The 27,428-nt window shown below is 42.1% G+C and overlaps 2 protein-coding genes and 1 long non-coding RNA gene across 5 annotated transcripts in view; 1 reads left to right on the forward strand and 2 right to left on the reverse strand.

Moving 5' to 3' along the window:
• LOC112408613 (uncharacterized) overlaps nt 1-13,738 on the reverse strand; it is a 63,700-nt gene extending 49,962 nt beyond the window's left edge. The window contains exon 1 of the long non-coding RNA XR_003004980.1: nt 13,607-13,738. This is a non-coding gene — a long non-coding RNA (uncharacterized LOC112408613). The remainder of the gene's footprint in view (nt 1-13,606) is intronic.
• Nucleotides 13,739-13,886: 148 nt separating this feature from the next.
• SOD1 (superoxide dismutase 1) lies at nt 13,887-21,461 on the forward strand. Its single transcript, XM_024758190.1, has 5 exons — nt 13,887-14,061; nt 17,198-17,291; nt 18,956-19,025; nt 19,840-19,957; nt 21,042-21,461. Exons 1-5 carry the CDS (start codon nt 13,990-13,992, stop codon nt 21,147-21,149), a joined length of 462 nt encoding a protein of 153 aa, XP_024613958.1. The 5' UTR covers nt 13,887-13,989; the 3' UTR covers nt 21,150-21,461.
• A 2,221-nt stretch (nt 21,462-23,682) lies between these two features.
• SCAF4 (SR-related CTD associated factor 4) overlaps nt 23,683-27,428 on the reverse strand; it is a 55,335-nt gene continuing 51,589 nt past the window's right edge. For all 3 annotated transcript variants that reach the window (XM_024758188.1, XM_024758189.1, XM_024758187.1), the window contains exon 20: nt 23,683-24,953. In XM_024758188.1, coding sequence (XP_024613956.1) covers nt 24,046-24,953 — 908 coding nt within the window. In that variant the 3' untranslated portion in view covers nt 23,683-24,045. The remainder of the gene's footprint in view (nt 24,954-27,428) is intronic.

A 27,428-nucleotide genomic window follows, 5' to 3' on the forward strand; every position in this document is an offset into this window, starting at 1 on the left:
AGAGCAATTCATGGACTTGACTCGGTGCCAAGGACAGTCTCGTGTAGGAGGGCGGAGCTCGGAGTCGACAGGAGATGATAAGGCCTTGGGCACAGATACCCCTACAGTGTAAAACACCGGCCCTCTCTGGCAAAGAAAAAGTAGAGACCTGTGACAATACAAGCAGTTTCTAGTTCAAGTTCATAATCCAGTCAGTTCTTTGCACTGGAAATTGCCCTGCTGCTGGTACGGCCTGACCTTGCCAGTGACAAATGGGCACCTTAATCTACTGCCCTGAACTTTCTGTGGTTTCCTCCTCAGGATGACTTTCTCTCCTTACTTTGTGTACCAGTTAGGATGCTTTAACAGGCAAGTGAAGAAAACCCTTCTCAAAATGGCTTAACCAATCAAGGGGTGTGTCATCTTGCAGAAGAGATCCAGAGAGAGGATGGTTCCAGTTAGTTAACTAATGGGCTGGAAAATGCTATCTTTCAGCTTGGCCATCCTCAGCTTGTTTTTACTCACATCATGTTTGCAGGATGGTTGCCCTAGGACATCCAGGAGAAAAAGCCAGACCAATTCTTTTTGTAAATCTTTTTTAAAGAAAGAACATTTCCCAGAAGCCTCCAAATGACTGCCCCCGACGTCTCATTGACCCGAATTGAGTGGTTGCCAGGCTTACCCTTCTACTCCTCACTGACATGCAGAATGGGGTGACCCTGGCAGGTTTAGACAACCAGCATTTTCTCCAGTCACACAGGTGAGGTTAGACACTGGAACAAAATCAGGGTTCTGCCAGTGTGGAATAAAGGGAACAGGGCAGTTGGGCAGGCACCCAACAGTGCCTGCTGGAATTGGAAAATAATCTTTATAGTTCTGTCTACGGTAATGGCATAGAAGTCGAAAGGGAAGGTCCATTATTACATTTCTTATCTTAGATATTGAAAAGACATCACAGACTGTGTCCAAAATGAATCTACTGATCTTTTCCAAAGAAAACCTGCTCCATCTACAATCTTCCCAACCATCCTAATTAATAACAACCTCATTCACTGAGTCAAAACCCTGGAATCAGCCCGGACTCCTCTCCTCTTGCACCCAATATTCTAACCATCAGCAAATCCTATTTGTGTTGCCTTCAAATTACATCCAACTTGGGACTTCCCTGGTGGTCCAGTGGTTAAGACTCCATGCTTCCACTGCAGGGGGTGCAGATTCAATCCCTGATTGAGGAACTAAGATCCCACATGCTGCGTGGCGTGGACAAAAAAAAAAAAAAAAAAATCCAACTTGGGGCCCAGGAAACAAAGTGTGGCAGGAAGTTGGGGGAGAGGCTCTGCATAAAACCCAGCCATGCTCTGGTACCAGAGACGAGGGAGCATCTGCAGGAGCACCCTTGGCCTAGAACGGGGTCCCCATGATGGGAAGCTGCAGGAGTGACACTTCTCCAGGTGGCTCTGTGGACTACGGATGGGAACAGGAAGCCTGAGCAGAAGAGGAAGGACAAGGCCATATGGGGGCTGCAGCTGACATTCTGGTTTGTGGGCACTTGTGAGCTGCTACTTTGGGCATGCCCAGAAATAACTAAGGACACGGGGTGATGAAGAAAAGGGCTAATTTCCAATAGAGGTGGTGAGGCTTGTGCCAGGAAGAAATGCAAACTGCCTTTATTTTGTGCCCACAGGCTGGTTAGGCGCTTTGGTGCTAAGGCGGTTAACTCCAAATGTATATACAGGAAGTCCCCTACATACGAACGAGTTCTCTTCCGAGAGCATGTTTCTAAGTCCAGTTTGTTCGTAAGTCCAACAAAGTTAGCCTAGGTACCCAACACAATCGGCTATATAGTACTGTACTGTAATAGGTTTATAATACTTTTCACACAAATAATACATAAACACACACACACACACACACAAGAAAACATTGTTAACCTTACAGTACAGTACCTTGAAAAGTACAGCAGTACAGCACAACAGCTGGCATCCAGGGGCTGGCATCGAGTGAACAGGCAAGAAGAGCTACTGACTAGAGGAGGGAGAGGAGGTGGGAGATGGTAGAGCTGAAGGATCGTCAGCAACAGGAGACGGAGGGCTGAAATTCTACTCACACCTGACGTTGATGGGACGCACGTTCGCCTCTTTGAAAGTTCACAACTTGGTTTGTACGTAGAGGACTTACTGTAATGGGGATAATGTTTTGAAAATACTAAACCACTGTGTTTTGTTTCCCTCTTAAATCACACTCCCTGTCAGTCTTCCATCTCCAAGATTTTTTTTTTTTTTTTTTTTTCTGGTACGCGGGCCTCTCGCTGTTGCGGCCTCTCCCATTGTGGAGCACTGGTTCCGGACGCGCAGGCTCAGCGGCCATGGCTCACGGGCTTAGTTGCTCCGTGGCATGTGGGATCTTCCCGGACCAGGGCACAAACCCGTGTCCCCTGCATCGGCAGGCGGACTCTCAACCGCTGCAACACCAGGGAAGCCCTTCCATCTCCAAGTTTGAGCCACCAACCTCTTTGCCCCAGGGAAGGAGAGCTTGTTTACTCCTAGAACAAGGAAGTAATTGCTTTGAGTTCCAAAGATGATTTTCTTGAGGCCGTAGCACGGGGTGAACAGGCATCCTGGTCTGCCTACGGCAGTCCGGACTACTCCTGTGGTCCTGGCATTATTATTATTATTAACCCATTTAAGCATCAAAGGTATCGCTGTCTGGACAATAAATTAGTCATCCCCACCTTAGAAGATAATAGTTTGAAAATCTTTTGTTGAGAAGAAAGGATTTTCTAAGTCCCTTTAGCATCCATTAACAAACCAAGTATCAAGTTTTGCGAAAAGACGATAGGATTTTACTTGAGATCAGGGGTAGCAAGAAATCAGGGTAGAAGGTAGACCAGTGGTTCTTAAAGTGTGGTTAGCACCAGCAGCAGCAGCATCTCCTGAGAATGTGTTAGAAATGCACATTCTCAGGCCCCATCTCAGACCTGCTGAATTAGAAACTCTGGGGATGGGGTTGAGTCATCTGTGCTTTAATAAGCCCTCCAAGGGGTTCTGATGCAGCAAAAGTTTGAGATCCTCTGAGGTGGAGAAAGTAAAACATTCTTCCTTCAACATTATGGGAAGGGAGGAAAAAGGAGAGAGCTGTAGGGCAAGCAAGTGGGGTGTGCCACTTGGGTCCTCACTTCCTCTCTCCCTGTGAGTGCTGAGGGCTGAGGTAGAAACACCCAGATGAAATGGAAGATCTTGACAAAGTTAGGAATGCCAGTGGCATTCATACAACAGTGGGTGGAGGAGGAACAAAGTTTTAAGAGAGGGTCCATGTGGATACATTTCAACATGGTGCCAGGGCAGGGCAGTGGGGTGTAGAGGGAGCTGTCAGGATAGAAAAGTTGGAGCAGTAAAATGTGGCCTGTGCCTAGCACCTAGAGCCCCCTGACGTTCCTGTGGGCCCCCTTGTTGGGATATGAAAAGGCCGAGTTGACCAGGGACCAGCAGAAGACTGGGGGCAATGCAAAAGAAGTGGGGATTTGGTGACAAGATGGCAGTGGTCGGAACCACAGATGATAGTGGTAGGACGAGTCACGCCATAGCTGTCACCGGTCCAGAAGCAGAATGGACCAGCTGCTATGCAGCAGAAACCAACGGGGATCCCGATGACAACACATGGATAGGCAGTGCCCTCCTCTATTGCTGCCTGACTTCTGCCAACTAGATGCCCAGAGTCCATCCTGGGGTGCAAAAGCAGGAAAGGGAGGAAACTCGGCATTTACACATGAGAGAGAAAACTGTCCACTTCCACTATCTGAGGAGGGCCGTCTGGAGAAGAACAGAGGGGCCTGGTAAAATCAACAACCTCCTGTGGAAAGTGCCTAGCATTCATGATAAAATAATTGAGCAATTTTCTTGTAGACTCTGATGAGATTAAGAGCCCCCGTGGGCTGCCAGACTTACTGGCGTGTCTTGTTATGAATCACCCGAATTGCTGACCATCAGGCTGGTGTGAACAGACAGTGTTTCACCCGACTGGCCTGTCTTGAAGCTGATGTTAACAAAATTATCTAGTAACCTTTACTTCTACCAAAAGTTTCCACCAAAAGGAAATATCTGAACTGGTTTTATTGGATGCCTTGTTCCCCTGCAGCAAGTTTAAAATAAAATTTTTTGTGTGCTCATAATGAATTCATATCTGAGAAAGTTGTTTTCACATCTGAAAGAGATTGATTTAACCTAAAGCAGTGGGTTTCAGTGTGGTCCTTGGGCCAGCAGCATTAGCGTTAGTATTACCTGAGAACTCATTAAAATTCAAATTCTCCAGCTACACCTCAGGTCTAATGAATCAGAAACATGGGGAGGAAGCAGACTTCTGGCTACGGCCAAGTGAAATGGTTAGCAAATCCTCTGCCCAGATAGCAACCGTAAAGCTAAAAAAAACTGACAAGAACAACATTTAAGTGCCCTGGAAATTGACCAAAGACGTAGCACAATCTGAGAAGTGTTTATGTCTGAAAACTGCTGAACTTTGGATAAGAATAGTGGATATCCGAGGCATGCTTGCCAGTACTGCTTCCGTCTCCTCCAGCCCAGTGGGTTGGCCAGGCCGTGTGGACTGGCAGTTATGGTGCTGTGATTAAAGGGGCCTCAATTGATCGGGTGTAGTGGGTGATGCTCACATCCAGAGGCACTGTTAATGGGAGTGATGACAGCCTTGCCTTTCCAGACGTATTACAGAAAGTCCTTCAGACTGAAAGGAAGTGACATCAGATTGCAATGTGAACACATGGGAAGAAATGAAAAGCACTGGAAATGGTAAATACGTGGGTTAATATAAAAGACTCTATAAATATATTTTCCTTATGTCTTCTCCTGATTTCTTTAAAAGACATAAGATTGTGTAAAGCAATAATCGTAACACTTTATTGTTGGGTTTACACTACATATAAATGTAATACATATAACTGTAATAATATAAAGGTGAGGGGAGAGAATGGACGTATACTGGAGCCAAGTTTCTATATTTTACCAGAATTAAATTAGTATTAATCACAACTGGATTTTGGTAAGTTAAGATGTTGCAATCTATAGAATAACCACTAATAAAATAAATTTTTAAGTAGTAAGAAAATTAACAGAGGAATTTAAATGATATTCTAAAAAAATTTTTTTAACACAAAAGAAGGCAGTAAAAGAGGAACAGAGAAACAAAGAAGAGACATATAGGAAACAAACAGCAAAACGGCAAAAGTGAATCCAAACGTATTATTAATTACATTAAATTTGAATGGTCTACAATCCAATCAAAGAGCAGGGATATTCATATTGGACAAAAAGGGCAAGAGTCTACTATGTGTTGTCTGCAAGAGAACACCTTAGATTCAGAGACATAATTAGGTTGAAAGTAAAAAGATGGAAAAAGATATGCCATGAAAACAGTAACCATAAGAGAGTTGGAGTAGCTATATGGATATCAGCTAAAATAGATGTTAAGACAAAGAAATATTACTAGAGACAGAGATGTTTCAAAATGATAAAAGAGTCAGGAAGGTATAACAGGTATATAATCAGGAAGGTATAACAATTATAAATATATATGCATCTACTACCAGAACCTCAAAAACATGAAAGAAAATGGAGAAAATTAAATGGAAATGTAGACACAAATAATAAATGTGGAGAGGGCGTGGAGAAAAGGGAAACCTCCTACACTGTTGGTGGGAATGTAAATTGATACAGCCACTATGGAGAACTGGCATGGAAGTTCCTTAAAAACCTAAAAGTAGAGTTACCATATGGTCCAGCAATCCCACTCCTGGGCATATATCCAGAGAAAACTCTAATTCAAAAAAGATACATGCACCCCAATGTACAAAGCAGTACTATTTACAATAGCCAAGACATGGAAGCAACCTAAATGCCCACTGACAGATGAATGGTAAAGAAGATGTGGTATGTATATATACATAATGGAATACTGCTCAGCCATAATAAATTGAAATAATGCCACTTGCAGCAACATGGATGGACCTAGATATTATCATACTAAGTGAAATCAGACAGAGAAAGACAAATATCATATGAATCACTTATATGTGGAATCTAAAAAATGATACAAATGAACTTATTAATAAAACGGAAACAGATTCACAGTCATAGAAAACAAACTTATGGTTTTGCCACAGGGGAAAGGGCCAGGGTTGGGGGGGGCAGGGATAAGTTAGGACTTTGGAATTAGCACATACAAACTACTATATATAAAACAGGTAAACAACGAGGTCCTACTGTACAGCATGGAGAACTGTATTTAATATCTTGTAATAAACTATAATGGAAAAGAATCTGGATCACTTTGCTGTACACCAGAAACACAACATTGTAAGTCAACTCTACTTCAGTCATTAAAAAAACGAAATGTAGACAACACAATAATAGTAGTTGGAGATTTCAATATCCCACTCCCAATTAGTTATAGAAAAAGCAGACAGAAAATCAGCAAAGGTACAGAGGACTTAAAAAACACTACCAACCTATGCAACCTAATGATATATGTAGACTATTTCACCAAACAACTGCATAATCACATTCATTTCAAGAGCAGGTGGAACATTCTCCAGAATAGATCAAGTGCTAGGCCATAAAACAAATCTCACTATATTTAAAAGGAGTGAGATCATACAGAGTCTATTCTTTTAACTCACCGTGGAATTAAATTAGAAATCAACAACATGGGACTTCCCGGGCGGTCCAGTGGTTAAGACTCTGCCCTTCCAGTGCTTGCACTGCAGGGGGTGTGGGTTAGATGCCTGGTCAGGGAACTAAGATCCCACATGCCGTGTGGCATGGCCAAGAAAACCCAAAACAACAACAACAAAAAACCACAACGGAAGGAAATTTGGGGAATCCTAATATTTGGAAGTTAAGCACTATACTTTAATGCATGAGTGAAAAAAGAAATCATGAGAGCAATTAGAGAATATTTCAAAGTATATTAAAATGGAAATGTGACGTATCATGTTATGGGTGTAGCTAATGCAATGCTTAGAGGGAAATTTATAGTTTTGAATACCCACACTAGAAAAGAAGAAAGATTTCAAATCAATAAACAATGCTTCCACCTTAAGAAACTAGACAAAAGAAAAGCAAAATAAACCCAAGGCAAGCAGAAGGAAAGACATAATAAAGATTAGGTTGGAAATCAGTGAAATAGAAAACAGAAGAACAATAAAGAAAATCAATGAAACCAAAAGTTGGTTCTTTGAGGGGAATTCCCTGGAGGTCCAGTGGTTAGGACTCCACCAGAGTTTGATCCCTGGTTGGGGAACTAAGATCCCACAAGCCGTACGGTGTGGCCAAAATACAAAAACAGAAACAAAAGTTGGTTCTTTGAAAAACGTTAACAGAACTGACAACTGTTTAGTTAAGATTGAGCAAGAAAATAAGAGCAACAAAGAAATAGCCAAAATCAGTAATGACGGCAGGGACACTACTACCAACCCTATAGAAATTTAAAATTTATAAGAAAATATTATGACCAACTCCATATCAACAAATTACACAATTTAGATGAAGTGGACAAATTCTTTAGAAGACATACATTACCAAAACCGAATCAAGGAGAAATCGAAAATCTAAAATGAATTCTAATAAGAAACTGAATTAGTGATGAACAATCTTCCCACAAAGAAAAGCCTGAGTATGGATGGCTTCTCAACTCATTCAATGACACCAGTATTATCCTGATATCAAATAAAGACATCACAAGAAAATAACATTACAGATATTAACAAATCAAATTCACAACACATACAAAGGATTATATACTCCGTTCAAATGGGATTTATTACAGGAATGCATGGTTGGTTAAACACCTGAAACTCTATCAATGTAGTACACTAGATAAATAGAACAAAGGACAAAAACCACATGATCATCTTAATAGATGCAGAAACATCATTTGACAAAAGCTAACATCCTTCATGTAAACAAACTAGGAATAGATGGGAATGTCCTCAACCTGGATAAAGGGCATCTATGAAAAACCTACAGCAAATATCACACTTAATGGTAGGAGACTGAATGCTTCCCCTAACTATTGAGAGCAACCCAAATATCTCAACTCTCACCACTTCTGGTCAACATTGCACTGGAGGTTCCAGCCAGTGCGATAAGGCCAAAAATGGGAATAGACTGGCATAGACATTTCATCAAAGAAGATATATAAATAGCTAATAAGCACATGAAAATATGCTCAACATCATTAATTGTTAGGGAAATGCAAAATAAAAGTACAATAAAATACCACTACATACTCACTGGAATGGATATAATAAAAAAAGATAAACAATAGCAAGTGTTGGCAAGGATGTGGAGAAAGTGGAACCTTTGTCTTGCTGATGGGAATATAAAATAATGTAACCACTGAAATATTGTTTGGCAGGTTTTAAAAAAATTGAACAAAAGTTAAAAAGCAAACTAAAGAGAAATGAAACTGTATGTCCACACAGATGTGTATAGCAATGTTCTTGGCAGCATTATTCATAATAGTCAAAACCTGGAAATCATCTTGCATTAGTCTGCTAGGGCTTCTGTAACAAAGTGGCTTACATAACAGAAATTGAATTGTCTCAGTTCTGGAGACTAGAAGTCTGACATCAAGGTGTCAGCGAGGTTGGTTCCTTCTGAGGCTGTGAGAGAGAATTTGTCCATGCCTCTCCCCCAGCTTCTTGGGGTTTGCTGGCAATGTTTGGCTTTCCTTGGCTTCTAGAAGCATCACCCTGATCTCTGCCTTCATCTTCACATGGTGTTCTCCTTGTCTGCCTATCTGTGTCCAAATTTCCTTTTTATAAAGATACTAATCATATTGCATAAGGGGTCTACCCTACTCCAGTATGATTTCATATTAACTAATTTCATTTCCAAAGTCCTATTTCCAAACAAGGTCACATTTCGAGGTGGTTAGGACTTCAACATATGAATTTTGGAGGGGGCACAATTTATGGTATATTCGGCAATGGAGTACTCTTTTAGACATAAGGAGCAAACTACCAAAATATGCTACAACATAGATTAAGCTCTAAAACATTACGCTAAGGAGCCAGGTGCAAAAGCATACACTACATACTGTATGATTCCATTTATAAGAAATGTCCAGATAAAGCAAATTTACAGAGAAAAACGCAGATCAGTGGTTGACTAGGGCTCGGAGTGGGAGAATGGCTTAAGCAAAAACCAGATGACGAAATCTCCTATGCTGATGGAAATGTTCTAAAACTGCATTTTGGTAATGGTTGCCGATTACATAAATGTACTAAAAATATCGCTTAAGTGTACACTTACAATGGGTGAACTTTTTATAGCACATAAACTATATATTAATAAAGTGCTTTTTTTTTTTTAAAGAAAAAACTTCTGGGGTTGGGGACCAGCAATCTGAGTTTTAACAAGCCTTCCAGCTGATTCTAAGGTATATTAACGTTTGAGGATCACTGCTCTAAAGAGACTGTTTAAACCAGACGAACCTGAGAAAATGTCATTGATGTTTAAGTCTCACCAGTTTCCTACCCAGAGTGGTAGAGAATCGTGAAGACAATTACATCCCCTAAAGCGAACGAGTAACTACATTTTCCTTACAAATCTGAATAGCATGTGTGTTGAGTTTGATATAGAGCCTACACTTAGGGGTGACCCTGAGGTTCACACCTGTGTCCAAAAGGACACTTCCAGCTCAGCACTTCGAGGTTCCTCAGGCACCCAGATGCACCCTGACCTTACCCATGAACACAATCAAGCTGCTTCCTGCTAAAACTCCTTTTGTGGCTTCTTATCTCGTCAGTTAGAAATTGTTTCGACCTCATGTAACAGAAACCTGGTTATGCTTGTTTAATCAAATATAAGTTTATCTTCTTCATGGGATGGAAAGTGCCAAGGTAAGCAGCCTATTTCCAGTGAAAACCATTGTTGGTATCTTACGTATCTTACAGCAATGTAATGTGCATTTACTGTTTAAATATATGCAATTTGAAGATGTGAATATAATTGGGCCCAAGCACACTGTTTTCAAAAATCTCCCAGGTGGTTCTGAGGTGCAGCCACTGTGGACAAGCCCTGTACCCAACCCAGGTGCCTCTGATTTACAGCTGAGTTCTAGAGAGAATTACCCAAGATGATACAGTGGGCCAGAGTGGGCCTGAGCCCAGGCTGTAACTGCTAAACAGAGACCGTATGACAGGTTATAGCCAAGATTATTAAATATACAGCTAACTCTCAATTATAGTTTGCAAATTTCTAATCCCAGGCTGTTCACTCCTGTTTACTAACAATATAAATTAATTTTTAGAACTTTCCCTCTCCAACTTTCAAAAACGCCTCAGAGGGCTTCCCTGGTGGTGCAGTGGTTGAGAGTCCACCTGCCGATGCAGGGGACACGGGTTCGTGCCCCGGTCCGGGAAGATCCCACATGCCGCGGAGCGGCTGGGCCCGTGAGCCATGGCCGCTGAGCCTGCGCGTCTGGAGCCTGTGCTCCGCAACGGGAGAGGCCACAGCAGTGAGAGGCCCGCGTACCGCAAAAAACAAAAAACAAAACAAAAAATGCCTCAGATACTTCGTGATTCTGGGATATAATCTTCTCACAGTGTTTACTGCTAATAGCTTCCAGTTTTTGGAATTTACTAACATTAAATATATGCAGGTAGGACTAGCTAATACTGCCTTTAACTGTTTTTAATTTGCTTCCTAGTTATTTTGTTTTTATTTTTTGGCTGCACCATGCAGCATGTGGGATCTTAGTTCCCTTACCAGGGATTGAACCTGCACCCCCTGCATTGTAAGCGTGTAATCTTAACCACTGGACCACCAGGGAAGTCCCTGCTTCCTAGTTATTAGTGCATTTATTTCTTAGCATTTAAAAAAGCCTCTCTTGGGACTATCCCTGGTGGCGCAGTTGTTAAGAATCCGCCTGCCAATGCAGGGGACATGGGTTCGATCCCTGGTCTGGGAAGATCCCACATGCTGCGGAGCACCTAAGCCTGTGCACCATAACTACTGAGCTTGTGCTCTAGAGCCCGTGCGCCACAACTACTGAGCCCGCATGCTGCTACTGAAGCCCGTGCGCCTACAGTCTGTGCTCCACAACAAGAGAAGCCACCACAATGAGAAGCCTGCGCACCGCAACGAAGAGTAGCCCTCGCTCACTGCAACTAGAGAAAGCCTGGCGCGCAGCAACGAAGACCCAACGCAGCCAAAAACACAAATAATAAATAAATAACTATTTTAAAAAGCTTCTCTCTTTGTACTTTGCTTCTTTTGTATTTTCCCTAGTTCTGACATTTTCCTACAATTCATATAAAAACATATTTTTCATCAACAAAGGTCTTGGTGACAATCCCTTTGTGATGTGTGATGTGAAGGAAATTAAAAAACTACTTATTTCCTGAGCATGAGGAAGGTGTAAAGGAGGGAATCACCTTGGGATTACAGAAGAAAAAAATGATTTGGGGAAAGAGAGAGATGAGATAAAGGAGAAAGGGGAAGAGTGAGTCCTAAGAAAGGAAGGAGAGGAAGAGAAAAGGACGGAAACGCCAGACCGAATTCCTGGTCTACCTTCTTGCTTACCTCTTAACCACAGAGGTCCCCAAACACCGATTTTCATCCCCAGGAATGCCAGAATGACACACGGTTAACTTAGTCATCCGCACAGGCTGCCTTAGAAGCAAACAAATACTGTTCAACATCACATATTTATATTCCTTAACCTTGTTCTAGAAGGAGGGGTAAAATTCTGGGTGGAAGCATTTTCTTGGCAAAACACCCCCCAGGGGAAATATGGCCTGAGAGGAACAGAACAGAGTCCTCTAAAGTGTGGGACCCCCTTGCCCAGGTGTGAGGGTGGTCATAGGAATAAACCCCAGGGGTCCTCTAATCCTGCATGACACAAGCCCTGGCACTGACCCAGGCTTTGTCTACATATCTCAAAAGAGGAGGGACTCAGGATCCCAGGGCCACTCTGTACATGGGCTGCTTTGTTGGCCAGCGAACTGAAATCTGATTCCAACTTCCTGGAATTTTGAAGCCAAAGAGAAACTCTGGCCTTGGGCAAAGACCTTGTGGCTGGAATTTGCACATTTATGCAATTGCCTAGCACAAGTCAGCTATCTGGGAAATGCTAGTAAGTACAAGCAAAATTACAAATATGTATACTTTCAAGAGGATAATAAAAAAATGTGGATTGTGTATCTCTGACAGAAGATGCCTTTGAGTCCAAGGGTGTAATTCAATAAATAAGTAATGGACAGCCAAGATGTGGCTGAATCAGCTTCTGCCTTGTTTCACTCTGGCCTTGAACTACGTGTCAGTGTTTCATCATCCTTACAACTAAATCCTCCCTACAGAGCATTAGAGGGAAATGCAGATTGCATTGGAGTTCATGGGGAGATGGGAAGGATTTCAATCCCACAAAACAAAAACAGAAATCCCCAGTAGCCAGAGCTCTTCTCCCTTAGGTGTGTCCCTTATTGGGTCCCCTTGACTCCAAGTTTCTTTTCGGGATGCTTTCTCTATCTCCTCTTTTGAGTCAAGTAGGTCCAGCTCTTGCCCTCAACTTGCATACTTCACTGGGCGTGAAAAACACCTGCAAGTCAGAGTTTCTCAAAGTGCCAGCATCAGCGCTACCTGGGCACAAGGTAGCAATGTAAATTCCAGGTTCCCACCCCAGACTCGCTGAGTCAGAAACATAGCAACCTGCAGTTTAATGAGTTTTCTGGGTAAGTCTAAGGCATGCTTCCAGGTTAAATTAACCTCACCTCTGAAAACAGTTCACTCATCTTTGTTATTCAGGCAGCCCCGAAGGGAGGGAAGATGAAAATCCTTCTCTTGATGCCCCCCTTCCCAGCCCCCTGGTTTATCAAACTGTTCTGCCAACAAAAGTATGTGTGTGTGTTGGCGGGGGGAGGGGAATTCTCATTCTAAGCCAAACTGTGGCAGACAAATGCACATCTATCGTAAAAAAAATTTTTGAGAGAACATTAGTAAAAGTTTAATTCGCACTCCCCAAAGGTACCCACCCATAGTCTCTTGTACATCTTTCTAGATTTCTGAGCGCACAAGTAAATATGTTTATACTTTTAAATAAAAACCCACAGAAGTAGTTTGTACTGTTTGCTCATTTCATGTTTTTGAAGTCTTGTCCTTGAAGGATAAGAAATACTCTGAGGTACGGAGGTATCATAAATTATTCACCCCTTCTACCCTTTTCCTTGACATTTGGGGCAGCAGAGTCAGACAAAACGCAGAGGTATGGAGAAATCAATCAGTTGACATTCTTTGGTATTTTCACGTTTGCGGCCTTGCCAAACAGGAAATATTCGAAAAGAATACACAGTTCTGATAACCAAGGAACTCTATACGTTTAGGACTACGAAAATTGCGGGGAAGAAAAGGTGAGACCAGGGACTGAGATGCGTCGACTTTACATACCCTCCGAAACCCAAAACACAAGACAATTAAAAAGTAAAAGCTATCAAAAGCACCCAGCTTGACAGTCCCAACTTCTAAAAAAACAAATGCGACAATATTATGAACAAAGTCAGTTATAACTACATTTCCAGACAAAGGGACTTCAGATCTTCAAGGCGTGCCGCGTATACCTCATTTTCCTTATTTTGTGTACAGCAATCCACGGACTACACCTTTTGGAGGAGAAGAGCTGTTGTTTTTCGCCGTTCCAGGTTTCTGGGCATTTTACGGGCGCCGGGCGGGGGGAGCCGGCAGCGCGAAAGGCAAGGCGCCCCAAGCGGCCCTTTGGCCCCGCCCCCGGTGATTCCCGGCCACTCGCGTCCCGTGGGGAGCGGGCTGAGAACGCGGGCGGCGATTGGTTCCGGGCCAGGGTGGGCGGGGTTCGGCAGCCCGACATATAAAGGTGCCGCGGCTCGGCGCGGTGCTGCGTCCTCGGTTTGCGTCGGCATCTTCGGCAGTGTTTCCCGCTTCTTCTGTGGTCTTCGCAGTGGACCGGAGCGCGTCCCCGTGAGTCATGGCGACGAAGGCCGTGTGCGTGCTGAAGGGCGACGGCCCGGTGCAGGGTACCATCCACTTCGAACAAAAGGCAAGAACCGGCGGGGGGAGACCGGCGGCGAGGCCGTGCCCGCACACCTGTGCCCGCGAGCGGCCGGCGGGGCCTCGGGCCGACCTCGCCACGCCCCCGGCGCGTGGGTAGGCTGGTCGGCGCCCCCCGGGTCCTCGGCCGTGCGGCGCCCTCAGAGCCGACAGCCGCGCGCGGCCGCGGAGTGCTGAGTCACCGGGCGAGCCCGGCAGCGGCTGTGCGTGGCGAGGCCTGGGCGGGAGTGTAGGGAGGGAACACCCGGCCGGCCCGGTGGGTGCCGACCACCGCGAGTTTCGGAAGGAGAGAAAGCGTGGGAGGAAAGCCGGTTGCCCTGGCGCCTCCTCGGCGTCCGTAGGCCCGGGCGGAGACCTGAGGTGCTTGAGGACGCTGTGGCCCTTCTTGCGGGCTCAGATTCTGGGTCCTGAGATACCGCGGATGCTGAGTTGCGCAGTCCGAGGCCTGGCCGTTTCTTGAGACCCGGGGGTGGCGGATGCGGCTGGGCCGTCTGGGTCTCGTAGCATCCGTATCCGTTTGGGACTTTCCACCTTGAACTCTCTAGTTTAGGGGGTCTGCAGACTGCGGCCCGCGGGCCTAATGTGTCCCGAGGCGGTGTTGGTACAGCTCTCGAGCTGAGTGGCTTTTATATATTTATGCTTTTATATGTTTGTGTTTAAAGGGTCGTGAAAACAAGAGTAGGTGACAGTGATCCTTTACAGGAAAGTTTGCCGACCCCTGCTCTAGGTCAGGGTCATCCTCTAAGGGCAAAGAGGACGGCCCTGGTCAGAGCTCCAAAAGCCAGAGATCTAACAGCCTCCATGGTTGGGGGTTTTCCAGAGGAGCGATTTTTAACTCTGGGTGCACAGCAGACTCATTTGGGGAGCTTTTAAAATACAGATACCAGGGCTCAACTCCGGATCAATTACATGAAAACCTGATGGGATGCAGTCTGAGTGTTGCTCTTTTTAAAGCTTCCAAAGTGGTTCTTAACAGTGCACGGAGGATTGAGAATTCCTGTTGGTAGAGGGTAGTGGATGAGGTTTGGAAGTCCAACGTTAGGACACCTAGAGTATTTCCATTGCATGGAATTGTCATTTCTGTGCTTGGAGCATTCGTTTAAACAAATTCCCTGTAAAGTGACTTTGAAATTTCTCTACCCGTGGGCCTGTTAACTGAGATGGAGGCGGATAAACCCCTGAACAAATCTTGTAAAATAAAGTGTACAGACATACTCATTGATGATACTGCAAAACACAGGTGTTGTGAGGAAGGTGCTTGTAATAAGCCTGTCCCCCCAAATCTTAGTGAGGTTACCAGTGGGTGGAAAATTGTTTATGTTGGCTTGTTAATCATGAGGGAATATGAATGAGATTTAGTCGTTAAAGTGGTTTATGGAAATGTGAGAGGACATGCAAAGTAATCTAGGTAAGTGTCCCCCATCTGTGAGATTTAAACGAGAGAGAGCTTATATTTGAGCTTAATTTTTTCCTTTAGGTGGTTTCCAAATTTTCTAGAAAAGGGTCTTTGACATTTGACTGAATTTTGCTGTTTTCATTTGCAAGACTTTGTTTTGTCCATCCTCTCTCCACTAGAGAACCTAAGAAGCCTCTGAGGGATTCTTTCCCTGTGGCCATTGAGAAAACGGCTCGTGGTGTTGCATTCAGAAGTTAAACTGGTTTTTCCACCTTCCCTGAGCAGCTTCTATGGCCCCTCTTTTAAGTTCCAGCGTCATTTTGGTGGTGCTCTTTGTACCTGATAAAGACCCTTGGATATGCAGATGTATTAAATTGACAATAAACTGTATTTCTTGGCCTATTGAGTGTTTAAAAGTTTGGATTAGTTTCCAGTTTACAAAAATCGTAAATTTTCACCTATTAAGTCCAAATTCTTAGCTTCTCTTGAAAAATCTGGAGATCTGCCCATACTGAGCCTTCATTAGCCCAGGGCAGCGCTGTGCTGGACCGGCTTACATTCCTCCTGCTTCCCTGACCTGTTGTACTCATTTGAGACAATAGCCTGGTCCCTGCAGGGTTGTACCCAGGCAGCTCACTGTTGAACTTCTTGTGCTCTATGCATTACCAATTAAGTGGAGGCTTGGAAGAACCTGCCATGTTTGTCTGTCTGTGCTCTTGATAACATGGCGTGTTTGGGGGAATAACTTTCACATTTGGGGTTCTCCAGAATTAAAGGTTGTACGTAGAAGAATCATAGTGTATCTGTTCTCAAAAAGAAACACAAGAGGCAGCAGTTGCCAGGCCACTTCCGTTGAGCAGTGGTATCTAGCCAGTGGAAAGTACGATCTTCAAGGCTAACACCTCTTGTAACTGTTGGCCCTGGCTTTTTAAAAAACAAAGACTCTGTTGTGTGTTACTATATGGTGTGGATGTTGTGTCTATTTCATTGTACTTCCTAAGATCTCTTTGTAGCTGTAGAAGTAACTTCTTTGATTTCTATATGTAGCATGCGGTACCATTATCCATCCACATTGCCTGAATTGCAGTGTGTTTTTTTTCACCTGTTTTAGTGTTTCATTGTCCTTTCTTTTTGGTCTCCGTAGTGGAAAGGTTATCTAGGTTTCAATGCCTAAAAAGACTTGAGAAAGCAGTACTTCTGTTTGGACTAGGATCAGTCCCCCAGGGGCAGTGAGGTAGGATATTTTCTGGCTGTAAATCAAAGATATCCACGCTGGAAATGGGTAAACACCCCTCTGGTGGCGAGTGGAGAACAGGGATTCTAGGGTAGCAAGTTGGATATTGTTTTTCTTTTTAAGGCAGATTTGTATGATTGCTAACATAGAAGAGTGCATGAAGAAAGTAGGGTGCTAAAAAGTGTATGATGTGCTAACATTTGGGTTCAAAAGTTTGATTTGTACACATACACTCACTATGCGCAAGTATGACGTATTCGAAGTATTTACATAATAAACAAGAACTTATTCATATTACGTATGAATAGAGTAGCTTAGCAGCTTGCTGGAGGTTCACTGCTAGAAAGTGGCGGACCTGGGATTTGGACACAGATTTTTCGACTCCTGAGTCCATGTTCTTTTCACTTTCCTGTGAGTGGTAAAGATAATTCAACTGTTTTCTTTGTTCAGAAGCATTTGCTGTCTCAAACTTCTTGCACTTTTCTTTGAATAAAGGAAGATGGGACGGTCGTGGTATCGGGATCCATTACAGGATTGACTGAAGGCGATCATGGATTCCATGTCCATCAATTTGGAGATAATACACAAGGTGGGTGCTGTGCTGGTTTAGTGACTGACAGTTATTTCACCTAGTAAGATACACCGAGTAGAGTTACCCCCAAACATTAAAAACTTGTGACAGTTTTTTTAAAAGTTAATATGACTACTAAAGTCGATCTCAGGGATAAAAAGGGCTTTTGACTCTTCCGTGTGGAATGGAAGGAGAAGGAGTTGATGTTTTGTGTCATGATTATGCGTTGATTATGTAAGAGTCTCAGGTGTGTTTTAAGTAAAAACGCAGCTTCTTTCTGACCTTCCCCTTTATTCCCAGGTGTTGGTGAGCTGGGGCTTGAGGGCAGGTGTGGCAAGCAGGGTGCATTTATCTGCATAACCCTGCGAGGTAGCTCTGCGCCTCTAGCCTAAGGAATGAGGGGGTGTAAACTCTTCACACTTTGGATTGTGCTTCCATTTTCTCAAGTTGGGTTTAGAAGCAAGTCAACAAAAGCTTATGGGTTAAATTGCCATATTTGAGTAAACTTAGTGTTTAGACTTTTTATGGTGAGAACTTAATTCATTGTGCTGGAACGTGTGTGTGTGTGTGTGTGTGTGTGTGTGTGTATATACATATAATTGCTTTACAGTGTTTTGTTGGTTTCTGCTGTACAGTGAAGTGAATCAGCTATATGTATACATATATCCCCTCTTAGAACTTGTTTTTAATGTTCCATAATTTGGTTTCTGTAAATAGTGATTTAATGATCAGATTTGATCCATTTCAACAATTATAAAAAGTCCTGGGACTTCCCTGGTGGTCCAGTGGGTAAGACTCCACGCTCCCAATGCAGGGGGCCCGGGTTGGATCCCTGGTTGGGGAACTAGATCCCGCATGCATGCTGCAACTAAGAGTCTGCATGCCGTAAGGAAGACCCGGTGCAGCCAAAATAAATTATTAATTAAAAAACAATTCCTCAAGTCTTTTTTTTTTTTTGGTTTTACTGCTTCTGCTTTGGGAGGTGATTGCTCTGTGGCTTTGACTTACTGTGCTACTTTCTGTAACCTGCATGTCTTCTCCCTGGGTAGAGGATGGATAAAAGCTGTAAACAGGGGAAACTTTCTGTCAGCTGTTGAATGAAGAACCATGTCATGAAAGAGCCTCCTGCATTGTTGTGGTTGTGTTCTATGTGAATGCTGTTCCCTGGTGCACTGGAGTGCCATTTTTACAGAATACAGTCTGAATGCCCCAGAGTTGTGCCGGGCAGCAGCCCTTGGATTAAGGTGCCGTTTTATATTCTGCACGCACAAAGTAAAGGCCATAAACAGGAGAGCTGCCTGGTAGTATGTTGCTGGGGAGATAAGTTTTTTGTAGTTGAGGTGTGCTGTTGTCTAATGAAGTAGGATCATAATCGTCGGATTTTAACAGAAGAACCACTGAAGATCAAGTCTTGGCCTTCTCATTTTACAGGGCAGTGAAGAAACCAGAGCCCAGAGAAGGGTATTAATTTAACTTCACCAGTGTTACACAGTAGTTAGAATGTCTTTACTCCCTGCCCGTTTTGTTTAATGTGTTGCTTTCTGTTTTTATTAGCCTAGAAGTCACAGTGTGGGTCAGTACTTTCTCCATTTGAGGTTTTTAGCAATGACCAGTTTCTTTTGAGAACTTACTTTGGAATTTTGATTCATAATTTAGCACTTTTTTTTTTTTTTCGTAAACAGGCTGTACCAGTGCAGGTCCTCACTTTAACCCTCTATCCAAAAAACACGGTGGGCCAGAGGATGAAGAGAGGTGAGTGATCTTAACTCTTTTTGAAATAATAGCGACGGCTTTGAGGGGGCAGTATGGGTATATGACCTGCAGATTGCATGCTAAGATAATTGCACCTCTGCTCTTGAGTTTGTTGCCCCCATGTAACCCCTTGCTCCCAAGTGCTGGAATGGCTTACTCCTTGGGCTAAGGAATTAAATAGGGACACTTAAAACGATTTGGTTTTGTAGCATTTATTGAATATAGAGCTCATACAAGTGTCAAAGGGATCTAATACAGGAAATGTCATGAATAACAGTACTGTCAACCACTAGCAAAATAAACCATTGTGAAACACTGGAAGGTTTGTAGATAAAAATTTGATGTTGAAAATTCAGTGAGACTCCCATTTGTGTTTGTTTTCTGAGAGCCTTTCAGGAAAATATTAAATTTAAGGACAAGGATTAATTTATTTTTATATCAGAGGCCTAGGGGCATAGCTCTGCCATGCCAGGAAATAACAGGCGTAACTCAGTAACTTAGAGTTTACCCTTTGGTCCTTTACCTGTGAAATTAGAGGTGCACCCCATCCTACCACTCTTCCCAGAGCATTGCTTTATAGACTTGAAGCCTGTGTTTGAAGAGCTGTGTGTCTAGAACATCTAGTTACTTGTTTTTAAACTTACATGTTTTTCAGGGTTTTGTCAGTCTGGAAAAGTGGGTTCTATTTGATATAGACTATATCCACCTCTTAGCCCACCTTTACATATCTGACTCAGTCCATTTTTAATTTAGCTCATGAAGTAAAGTTAAATAGAAACCAGTCCTAATCCCTCTAATGCTTTTTCAATGTTAGGCATGTTGGAGACCTGGGCAATGTGAAGGCTGACCAAAATGGTGTGGCCGAAGTGTGTATTGAAGATTCTATAATCTCACTCTGTGGAGACCATTCCATCATTGGCCGCACAATGGTGGTAAGTGTTCACATAAGAAGAATATGCATAAAATTACTTCTAACACATGGTCACATATGTTTTCATGATTTCATGATTATTAGTCCTGGTTTCTAAGCATCCATATAAATTGTACTTTTAGTTCAGATTAGGAAAAGCAGTTATTAGATGATGACAGTGAAGAAGAATTAATGATCTAGGTCAGTTAAGAACACTGTTTTGCTAAGATGCGGTAATAAAGTAGATTACATTAGATCGTATTAATTAGATCTGTGTTACAGAAACAGGAGTGGTCTTCATCTAGTTGGCCAGACTTTCTTGCCACTGCTGGGTTTCCCCCTTGTAGTTAACCAGAGCGTCTTAAGTCTGAAATCGGATGGACCTCAATACTAATTAATACTCATTCATGTCTGCAGGTTATCATCACTTGTTTAATATGTGGGAAGCAGTTGCCCCAAGTTACGTAGAGCTGCATCTGGTTCATACAGAACACCACCTAGGATAGGCTCCCTTTTGCCTGCCCCAGAGGACAGTTAACATTCAGTAGACACCTCCTTTCAGTTGACCCTTTTATTCTTAGAATTTTCTTCACCTGTAGTTGTGAAGCAGAAAAATCACATATCAGTGTTTGATGAGCAAAATTTAAAATACTACTGCTCGAATATGTCAAGATATTTTTAGGATTACCTCGTTTATGGGTCCGTAATTAGGCATGATTTTGATGTTCTTTTTTACTTCCCCCCCCCAAAGCAATTTATACAATAAAAGAATGACTACTGTAACTGAGATTACTAGAATTTCTCATGTTGGATTCAGCATGTGGCAGCCGTGTAACCTATTGTATAGGTTTTTTTGTATTTCATTTAGAGATAGCGCTGCTTACCTAGTGTTTGAGGGTAACTATTTCTTTGCATTGTCAAGAAAAAGCTTTGAGGAGTAGTTTCTACTTTTTACTATTAAATATTAGTATATTTTCCTCCTAGTAAAATTATTTTAACATGTCATTTTCTAATATTAAATGGTTCTTAAGTCTTTGGGTATTGTTGAGAAGATATGGTAATTGCTTGATAGCCCTAAGTTAATGTGTTCTTAAAATTTTTTAAAGGTCCATGAAAAACCAGATGACTTGGGCAGAGGTGGAAATGAAGAAAGTACAAAGACAGGAAACGCTGGAAGTCGTTTGGCCTGTGGTGTAATTGGGATCGCCCAATAAACATTCCCTAGGAGGTGGTCTTGAGTCCTAGTAACTCATGTTATCTTGCTAGTTGTAGAAATTTAACTAGAGAAACATTAAACACTGTAACCTTAAAAGTGTATTTTGTGTGACTTTTAATTGCTTTAAGTACCTGTAATAAGAACTGATTTATGATCACTTGAAGATTTGTATAATTTTGTAAGACTCATACTCAGTGTCTTGTTTCAGTGGTCTCTGTATTTTGCCAAACTTAGTCACATATGGATATTATTTGTCTGAATTTCTTCAGTTCTCAAGCCTGCAATAAACATTCTCTGTGGCACTACTGTATTTTGAGCCTATTAAAGTATCTAAATTGAAATTCTAAATTAGCTCTGATACTCATACACAGAGCTTGAATGGAACAGATTGAGTAATATGTTGACGGGTATTAACTTTCATAGAGCTCTTTTTTGAAAGTGTTGTTTGTTTTAAATGAGATCAGAATGTTTAAAATGTTAGCAACTGGTACATTTAGCTAAGACTAAGCTGAACTTTAATCTCAGACAAATAGGCTATCCTTTGTTAGCTTTAGGGAAATTAAAGTGGTACCTTTATTTTAAAAAGTAGATGTTGCAGTTTAAGAGAGCCCTTTGATAACTTTCAGTGAAATTGTGAATGGCAAGTTAGTTAGAGCTTCAGGTAGCTAAGAAGACTTACCTACCTGTCAAATAGCACATACTGCATTTTTGTAGAACTGTGAACGTTTAGTTTATAATAAAAGTAGAGGTTGGCACAATCTGCTTTCAGATAAGCTCCTTAAAGAAATACATTATGCCACTGTAAGGTGGAAGCAAAGAAATGTTTGATTGTGGGTTCTGTTTGTTTAAATACAAGAACTGACACACCCAGTTAGTGAATTCAAGTCTGTTTCTCTTAATGGAAATAGGTACCTGTAAGAGAAGGCTTTTAAGTGTTAATCTAACTCAGGTTTGACGGTGGGTTATAATAATATTACTTCTGATAGGGAAGCCAGATAAGCAACAGTTTTGGTTGGTCATAAATTATATGATGGACTTTATCAAGCGAAGGTCACTTAGGAGAGGAAAAGCTAATTTAGAGTAAGAATTTGTAGTGTGTGTTTGTTTTCAAAGTTTTAAATTGGTGATAACAGTATGCTCACAATAATGGTTACAACTACCATCAGGTAGGGAATTTAAAAACAAACACTAACAAACAGATTTCATAATGTACAGTTTTGTTACATAAATGGGATAAGACTCAAATACAGGACTTGCTTGTGTCCTTTAAAGCCTCAAGTGTAATTACTACCACTTGGTACTTTCGGGGTTTTGCCATGTGCAAATAGGGTGACCTTAATACTTTCAATTGGAAATACAGGGCTGCGAGTCCTTGAAATCTGAACACTAATCAATCAGGTGTATTTTTGTTTCCAAAAGCAGTTTCAGCTGGGACTTTTAAACTTCTCAGTGGGCCAACATAAAACAAACAGGATAAATTTTATAACTCAAATCTGCATATATGAAACCGGATTTTCTCTTACTTTCCAAAGGCAGGGACTCAAGAACACTGCCCTAGATAAATACATTTCCCCCCATCAAAACAAAGGTCTTGCTGCAGAAAACTCAAAACCAAAGTAATAAAGCAGCTTCGCGCCTGGGGATGGGGGTAAAGAAAAAAGTTATCTTAGGCACACTGAAACAATGACAGTTTAAAAATGTGATTTAAAAAGAAAAAAGCTTCAAGGCCGAAAGTACTAGGATTATGTTAACGGTCTTTTCCTTGGCACTAGGTAAGCAGCTTTATGTAACTGCTTTTCTGTACTATTTCAGGTATAGGTCTGATTTGACTTTGGATGTCTTCATGTAACAGCTCTTGGATAACCTACGACTATTTTTCCTAGTTAACCCAACAATTTTAAGGAAAAGAGAGAAAGTACTTTGTAAGTGGCAAAAATTTCAGTTTACCTCTGCCCAGCAGGGGACTTTAAAAAATGGTAAAGAAAGGCAACAGGCGAGGCTTGTATAGAAACAATAGGTTGCATTTAAGTCCTTAAACAGGTAAGACCATAAGCTTTTAGGATGCAAATACTAACCTTGATTTCTTTCACCCTTTTGAAAAATTTAATGGGATGGTTAAGAAAAACACCCAACCTTCTTTCTAAATAAGTAATACCCAGGCAATCAGATAATTTATAGTACAACGAGTAATGTTGGGGTCCAGTTTTTCCCCCCAGCGAAAAAAATTTTTTACAATTATTGAGGGCAACATTTACCACAAAGTCAATGGCAAAAAAAGAAGACCTTGACTGAATTCCAAAACAAGCTTTTCAGTTAACATTAAAACCACTAACCTTTGCCTTATGATTGAAAGGCTAAAAATAAAAAATATTACAAATGAAGTGTTTGAGACTAACTACATAAAGATGTCTATTTCCATCAAATATACAAGTCTAATTTAGACTCCAACACAGTATTAACAGCTCAAACTTTGATGGTGAACAATCCTTTTCCACCTTAATGCAGTGTAGGAAGAATAGCACACATTAAAGTTTGTTACGAAAATAGAGTTTATTAAAAACATCCCTATTGTTTTTGAGGAGCTTTCACCGTTACCTTGTCTTAAATTAAAAAAAAAAAAATAGAGAGCACTTCTAATTACGATTTGTAAACTTTTTAAAGTCAAAACTTTTAAAAAGTTACAGCAAAAAGGGTAATATTTATTCATATTTTCAGTATTTTTTGTTATTTTGTGGCTATTTTTAAATAGAAGGGAAGCAATCAAATTGCTTACAATTCCCCACCAACTACTGCGGGGCTGTGATATAGCAGGAGCAAGTATAATACAGCATCTGTACACTTCAAGCTCTACACTCCAGGAAGTGTCACTGTCACATGTGGACAAATTCCAGTCTCTAACGAGGAGCCTCGGCTGCTGAGCCAGAATCCTTTTCAGGTTCAACGGATGAGGTAGCCTCAGCAGGTAACTCTTCAGAAGGTTTTACAACTGCAGACTCAGACTCCCCCTTATCAAGTTCTGAAACAGTGTCTACATTTCCCACTTGGCTAATGGGAGGTTCAACGGTTTTGTTACCGCCTGCCCTGTCTGTCAGCTCAGGCTTCTCCTTGCCTCGGTTTTCCTCCTTCTCTCTACGAGACTCTCTATCTCTAGAATCTCTCTCTCTGTCTCGATGCCCACTAGAGCGTCTATTTCTCTCTTCCAAGTCTCTGTGCCTGTCCCGGTCAGGGCTCCTTCTTCCCCACTCTCTCCTTTCACGATTACTATTCTCTCTATCATCATTACGGTTCCCATACCGTTCCCGGTCATTTTCCACCCTATTTCCAAAAGATCTTCTTCCAAACCTTTCTTGGTCTCTACCTGAAGTGAACTGCTGCCTGTTATCGTTTCTAAACGGCTGTGGCTGCGTCGGCGGCGGCTGCGGTGGCTGCGTCGGTGGCTGTTGCTGCGCCTGCGGTGCCGGCGGCGGCTGCTGCTGCGGCGGCTGCCTTCCGTCTCTGTCCTCGGGACCCCCTGGGCCTGGCCCTGGGCCCCCGAGCCCTGGCACTCCACCGGGCCGGACAAAGGGGCCGTGGGGAGGAAAGGGACCTTTCATTCCATGAGGCGGAGGCATCCCGAAGCCCCCGGGGCCTGGTGGCGGACCTCTATGCATCATATGCGGAGGCATGGGACGAGGTGGCATCAAAGGAAAGCGTGGCAGGTGAGGTGGAGGCATTCCTGGCGGGCGCTGGAGTGGGATCAGGCCAGGTCGGGCACCAAGAAGACCAGTGGATGGGGCCTGGAGCCCAATTACTCCTTGAGTACCTGCAAGGCAATAAAAATTAAAGTCTAAATAAAATAGCACAGAAGACAGCATATTCTATTTCCAATTATTTCCTGTGGGGCTTGAAGCAAAATGAAATTCAACCCCAAACCTTCAAATTTCATACCGTTTGCCTGTCTACCTAGCAGAAAAATGTGATGGCCCAGTAACAACGCAGGGCAAGCAGTCCTGGAGACACACACTATGTATACACATCTACCTAATATAGGTACAGGTCAAAATAAGCTCCAAAAAGAAATTGTAATATACCAAATTTTGGAAAAAGTATGTCAGAATCTCCTTCTATAGCCTTGACTAGTAGCTGTTTACCACTCAAAATACTTGAGAAACACATGTGCGCTGAGATAAAAGAAGTAATGAGATAAAGAACTGAACTATTTGACCCAACTGAAGGTCATTTCAGGTGTACTCTTAGAAGAAAACTTCTTACTCTAAGTCTTAATTTGACTTTTTACTAGGAAAAAATGGGGTCAATGACCCAGAAAATCCAGTGAAGAGGGAGGTTTCTTTGATTCTATGTCATTACAATGCTTTGTGCAGTTATTATGCAGTAAGCATTACTTTAATGTTTATAAAATAAAGATCCATGCACAAACGTAGAGTTTGTTTTTACAAGTCCCTCTTCAAAGCACAGCATAACGTGTAAACTGCCATGCCGACATGACTGCTGAACAATGCTGCGTGCCCAGCCAGTCGCCTTCTATTCACTTCCCCAAAGGTGGCAAAACGGATGAAGTCAGTGCTGCCGCTGAAAGTGACAATGCCTTTATTTCCCATTTACAGGGCTGTGCTTATGCTGTAAGAATCAAATCCAACCCATCATTTATAATGCCATGGAAAAGGAGGATCTGTTGTGGTTCACAACTTAAGTAACAGGTATCGTGGTCTCTCTCAATTTATTTCTCTGCAAATATAAACATCACAAGGCAAATACTATGACCAACAAGTTATTCTAATAAAGGAAAATGTTCCAGATATTGTCAGAATGTGCCATTTACCCATGTACTGCAGAAATGCCTTTGAGCAAGTTGTGCGTTATGACCATCAACTGGCAATGGTGAGAAAAATGCTTGCGTGACACTGACAGAAAAACCACCAGAGAGCAAACCCAATACTTCATCTTTTTGTCCCCAGCATATTATTTTATGTTTACAGTTTCAATCACTTCCACTCACTTTAGCAAACCTTTAACAAGTCCTATTTGCTCCTAGATTTTCTGTATAAACAATTAATACTAATATGATAGACAAGAATTTCTACTTCAGTTTTTGTTCCTCAGGACATATGGTCCAATGCTATTCTGTCAGACTTAGGCACCAAACAGAGTAGACTGGAAAATGTTATATGCATCAGTTTATAACTCTTAACATGAAGACTCACCGCCTTGGTATTTACTTAAAAAGAGTACCTTCTTTTAAATGCTTAAAGAGAAATACATTCAGTGAAAAGGATCTCACATAGGAGCAACCTTGGACACATGCCTCAGAAATGGGGATAGTAATACCTGCCTCTTGTGGAGATTAAACGGGATAAAGTACACAAGCATGAGCTCAGAGCTTGGCACACAGTTAAGTGCTGAAATTATTATTCCACGCATCTATTTTGACAGATGATAATTACCCTAACACTAAATATCTCACTTAAACACATTTTTCTTTTCTGATCATTGAGATCTTACTGGCCTCTCCTGGTCCCCCAATATCCACCACTGTTTAGAGTCAAGCACTTTGGTAACTGGGAAAAAATTATGCTTCCATATGTCAGGCCTAAAGTTGAGAAATGCTAATTACCATAGTGAAAAGCCAGAAATGATGAACTGGATGAACAAGGCCAAGACCCCATAGACTCTTTACACTCTCCTTAGGAAATCCCAGACAATGAACTTATTACAGAGCTTATACTATTATCTCAGACTGATATAAAATTCATGGCAAACTAACATTCTTCATATCATTTAGTGAACATATATTGAGTACATACCATACAAGGGACAACAAGGCACCTAAGATATGTCCTTGCTCCCACCTTTTAAAGAAATCGTAGAGCCGCAACATAAGCAACATAAAATGTGCACCCACGTACAGCCTCCGTCATTAGAGTCATCATATAGAGAAGCACACTTCAACAAATTGAACTTTACCTTCCCACCAGCTTTACTCAAGGATGAAACCGGTAAACGTTTACTCTGTTAAATACTTGTTGTGCCACATTCCAGTACCTAACTATATGCTCAAGGGGCCAATGGCAAGTTTTAAATAACACTAGAAAAATGAGGAAGGGGTTCAAACCATCTTATTGTGACAGAAGAATTAAATTCAGATGAACCTTTAAGAGGAAACAGACCTTTGCAGGACAATGGGAAGGTCCTATTCCCGATTTCCCCATAATGATGGCTTCCTCAGCTACCAATCTGACAGCTGCCAAAGGAAGCAAGGCCAACCTCAATCTTGCACAGA

This window comes from Neophocaena asiaeorientalis, unplaced genomic scaffold, assembly GCF_003031525.2.
Source record: "Neophocaena asiaeorientalis asiaeorientalis breed wild unplaced genomic scaffold, Neophocaena_asiaeorientalis_V1.1 scaffold45, whole genome shotgun sequence".
In the NCBI taxonomy this organism is placed as follows: domain Eukaryota; kingdom Metazoa; phylum Chordata; class Mammalia; order Artiodactyla; family Phocoenidae; genus Neophocaena; species Neophocaena asiaeorientalis.

Coding starts and splice junctions, on each gene's coding strand:
- SOD1 (XM_024758190.1), top strand. CDS start 13,990: ATGGCGACGAAGGCCGTGTGCGTGCTGAAGGGCGACGGCCCGGTGCAG. Junction 19,026..19,839: donor GGGCCAGAGGATGAAGAGAG/GTGAGTGATCTT, acceptor TTTCAATGTTAG/GCATGTTGGAGACCTGGGCA. Junction 19,958..21,041: donor TCATTGGCCGCACAATGGTG/GTAAGTGTTCAC, acceptor AATTTTTTAAAG/GTCCATGAAAAACCAGATGA.